This window comes from Rhinopithecus bieti, unplaced genomic scaffold, assembly GCF_001698545.2.
Source record: "Rhinopithecus bieti isolate Rb0 unplaced genomic scaffold, ASM169854v2 scaffold_35318, whole genome shotgun sequence".
In the NCBI taxonomy this organism is placed as follows: Eukaryota; Metazoa; Chordata; class Mammalia; order Primates; family Cercopithecidae; genus Rhinopithecus; species Rhinopithecus bieti.
The window spans coordinates 7527-11784 of record NW_016814759.1 but is presented as its reverse complement, the minus strand read 5'-3'; the positions used below and the strand labels follow the sequence as shown (position 1 = coordinate 11784).

The 4258-nt window shown below is 38.2% G+C and overlaps 1 protein-coding gene across 1 annotated transcript in view; it reads left to right on the top strand.

The window, feature by feature from the left end:
• The window catches only part of LOC108515227 (PGAP2-interacting protein-like), a gene marked incomplete at both ends in the record, with an annotated part of 17861 nt that overhangs the window by 9068 nt on the left and 4535 nt on the right, over positions 1-4258 (top strand). Inside the window, one exon of the mRNA XM_017851918.1 lies at positions 485-629. Within this exon, the coding sequence (XP_017707407.1) occupies positions 485-629 (145 nt within the window). The remainder of the gene's footprint in view (positions 1-484; positions 630-4258) is intronic.

Below are 4258 nucleotides of genomic sequence, written 5' to 3'. Positions count from 1 at the left end.
AAAAAAAAAAAAAAAAAAAAAAAAAAAAAAAAAAAGGAGTGTTCAGTTGACGGAGCTTAGGTTACATAAGCCTGATGGGCTCTGCGAATGTCAGGATTCTTCATCTTACCAGTATTCTTGGCTTTTTTTACTTTTTTAAACTACTAATTCTTTAGCTATAACACTGATGGTGAGTTCTCACATTATTGATTTAATTTCTTCTGATGAAAAGTTGAACAAATGCTGTATTTAGAGTTTATCTTTAAATTGACTTGACTCCAAATGATTTGTGAAGAAAGGTCATGTTCTCAGCCAGATGTCTGTCTGCCTACTCATTTGAAGCACTGTATCTATGTCTTGTTCATTTGTATAACATTAAGATATTTGCCTGAGTAGGAATGACTCTGGGCTTGTTCACTATGTACAGATAGTCTTTGAGGTAACCAAGACTTTTTAAAGATTGTTTTACAAATACTATAAAGGGTCATATTTTTACATTTTTTAGAGATGACCTCGACAGGAAACTGCAGGCTATTGCTGTTTCAAAACTACTGAAAAGTAGCTCGAATCAAGTGATATTTCTGGGATATATCACTTCAGCACCTGGCTCCAGAGATTATCTACAGCTCACTGAACATGGCAATGTGAAGGTAACATAATCTTAATAGGATTTATCATTTATTAAGTAAAATACTTCTTTTTCTTTCATGTTTTTTAAAAAATCAACCTCACCTAACAATTTAATGTGCAGTCTGAGTATCTACTGCTGCATAGAAAATCACCACAAAACATACGAGCTTAAAACAGCAGCAATCTTCTATTTGCTCACAAATCTGCAATGCGGACAGGGCTCAATGGAGGTAGCTCATCTCTGTCCCATGCAGGGTCAGCTAGGTGCCTCAACCAAGGACTAGAGGATCTACTTCACAGTAGATTTATAGGTCGCAAGTTGTGCTTTAGGCTAGGGACCCTGGTTCCTCGCCATGGGCTACTTGGGCTTCCTTCCTGCATGTTGGCTGACTTTCAATAATGAGTATCCCTAGAGAACCAGAAAAAACCTATATTGCTTTGTATGGCATAGCTTTATAAGTCATATACTGTTACTTCCGGTGTCATCACAAGTCTGATCACATTAAACTCTTGATGGGAGGAATATAAAAACCACATGATAAGAATACTAATGAAAAGTAAGATTTTATTGTAGCCATGTTTAGAAAACACAATCTGCCACATTATGAAAGTTAATTATGGGGCTGGGCATGGTGGCTCATGCCTGTAATTCTAGCACTTTGGTAGGCCAAGGCGGGTGGATCACGAGGTCAGGAGATTGAGACCATCCTGGCTAACACGGTGAAACCCCGTCTCTACTAAAAATACAAAAAATTAGCCGGGCGTGGTGATGGGTGCCTGTAGTCCCAGCTACTCGGGAGGCTGAGGCAGAAGAATGGCATGAACCTGAGAGGTGGAGCTTGCAGTGAGCTGAGATTGCACTCCAGCCTGGGTGACAGAGTGAGACTCCATCTCAAAAAATTGTAAATAAATAAATAAAATAAAAAAAGAAAGTTCATTATGGCATTGAGAGTAAAAGACAAAATGAAATGCCTCATAGAGAGAATGGCTAATCAGCCAACAGGGCCACAGCAGATGACACTGAATTACTCTACCTTTTCAGGTCTAAAACACTTGAATTTGTCAGTGTACCAGAATATAATAATGTTCTGGGGAACTGCCACACAAAAAAATTCTCAGAAGATTGATATATATATATGAGATATATATATACTATAATGCCAAATGAATTAATTTAGAATGAGAAATATGATTGTTATATTTAGTTATGCCCTATGCAGATGTCTTGGTTCCTTTCATTCTGTTTTATCTCATGTCTTGAGATAATATCTGCAGAGAAAAAAGCTTATCCATCTTATGTTGATTTTACTACTTTAACTCTTCTTAGGGTGTAACATTATTTACAGAGCTTGGAAGGCAGGTGAAAGAGAGCATGGCATGATGAGAATTTTCTGCATGTGACAGAAAATAACAGAGATCATATTTCTTTATGTAAAAGTCTGGGCAGGTGAATCAGCACTGGAATGGCACTCTGAGGTGTTTGGAATCTGTGTTCTATCGTGTGCTTCCATTTGACAAGGCCTATATTTCCAAACCAGCAGCCTTTAGGTTGTAGCTAGCAGGATAGAGGAAGGGATAAAGAAGGGGCTAAGAGCATATGCTAGTCCCCTCTAAAGGCAAGTCCCAGAAACTGATCTCTAACACTTCTACTTATATTTCACTGACATAAATTTAGTCTAATGGACATACCTTGCTGTACAGAAAATTGAGAGGTGCAGTGTTTAGTCCTGATGGCCATATTCAAAGCTAAAAATACTACAATTTTGGAAGAAGGGCAAGGCAGATATTAGGAAGATGATTTAGTCTCTGCATTTTTTTGGATAGGCAGAAATTAGAGTGTTAAAACAACAGCGGTCATCTATTTGCTCACGAATCTGGAGTTTAGACAGGGCTCAATGAGGATAGTTCATGTCTGCTCCATGCAGGATCAGCTAGAAGGCTCAACTAGGGACTGGAGGATCTACTCAGTAGATAATTCACAGGTGGCAAAATGGTGCTTTGGGCTGGGGACCCAGGTTCCTCACCATGGGCTGCTTGGGCTTGCTCTCTTCCTTGCAGCTGGCTTCCAACAGTGAGTGTCCCAAGAGAAAAATAAAAAGCCTATATTGCCTTGTATGACTTATGCTTGGAGCCACAGATGGATCCTTGATTTCTGACTCTGGTCAGAGGGATTATGATACTGACATTCATTTTTATAGAGAATACAAAAGGAAGAAACGTTTTACAAAGAAGATAAGTTCAGCTTTGGGCTGAGTTTGAGGCATCTGTGGAACATTAATGGAGATGTCCAATAGGTAGGTGCATATACAGATCTGGAATTCAGAAGGACAGTGAGAACTAGAGTTATAGATTAAGGGGTGGCCACCATGTAGGGAAGCGTTGAAGCCGTGGAAGTGGGTGATATTGCTAGTAATTAGAGAAGTGCAAATTAGACTGCTAGAATTAGAGAAGTGCAAAAGGAAGACCAAATAAAGCCCCGATGAAGCCACATTGAATGTGGCCATCATGGGGGTGGAGATGAAGGAAGAGAAGACAGATTATTTCAGGAAAGGGAGTAAGGAGAGTTCAGAAGAGGAAAACCTGGAAAGTGTGTACTCACAGAGACTGTATCAGTTGTTTATCACTATGTAACAAACCACCTCAAAACATAGTGACTTAAAACTGTAACAAGTGAATGTTCTCATGATTCTTTGGGTTGACTGGGTGGTTTTCTGTTCTTGCCTGGGTTCTCCTGTGTAGTCAGCTGATGGCTTACTTATGGCAGGAGGGTCTAAGATAGCCCCACACATGTGTCTGGGCCCTGGTGCTGGACCTCTCTCTCTTCTCATGGTCTGTCATTATTTATTAGCCTAGATGATGCTGCATTTACCAGCTGTGTGACCTTGGGGCAAGTTGCTTAGCCTTTCTGGGCCTCAAGTTCCACATCTGAAAAGTGGTGAGAGCTATATCTGTGGAATCATAGGGTTGTTTGAGGATGAAATAGAAGATAACGTCTGTAAAGCCCTCAGACTTACATGACATATATTATGTGTGTCTGGCTGTATGTCAAAAATAAAATCAGAGAAATGTGTAAGTATATGGTCTATAAATCACAAAGGAATATTAGACAAGATGAAATTTGGCAAGTCTAAGTAAAAATTGCATCCTAATAAGGGCATTCTTACATTGTGTGTGTGTGCATGTGCATGTGTGTGTGAAGGATATACATGGTGTTAAGAAGAATTTGATTTGATTTTCATCTAATCCTCTCTTGGTTTCCACTGTCATGGTCAAAAGCTGTGTCAAAATTCGCAGTGGATTCTTATATTGCTCTTTTTAGGAGGAAGTTTATTAATGTGGAGAAGAGTTTTAATCATTAATGCTTGGATGAACAGATCTTTCTCTTAAAGAAATGAGTATTTAAATCCTGCAATCTTAAAACTTTACAGCATCTTTATTTTTTATTTTTTTGCAAGACTTACAGCATCTTTAACAAATTGAATAAACAAAATGATAGTTAAATAGATTTATAGTTTATTATTCCTCATACTACAGCTAAAGTTTTCTATTTTCCCAAGACAAACCAGAACAGTGCTTCTTTATTTTCTTCATCAACATTTTAAATTTAATTTTAAAATGTATGATAATTTTATGTATACAAAAGGTATAT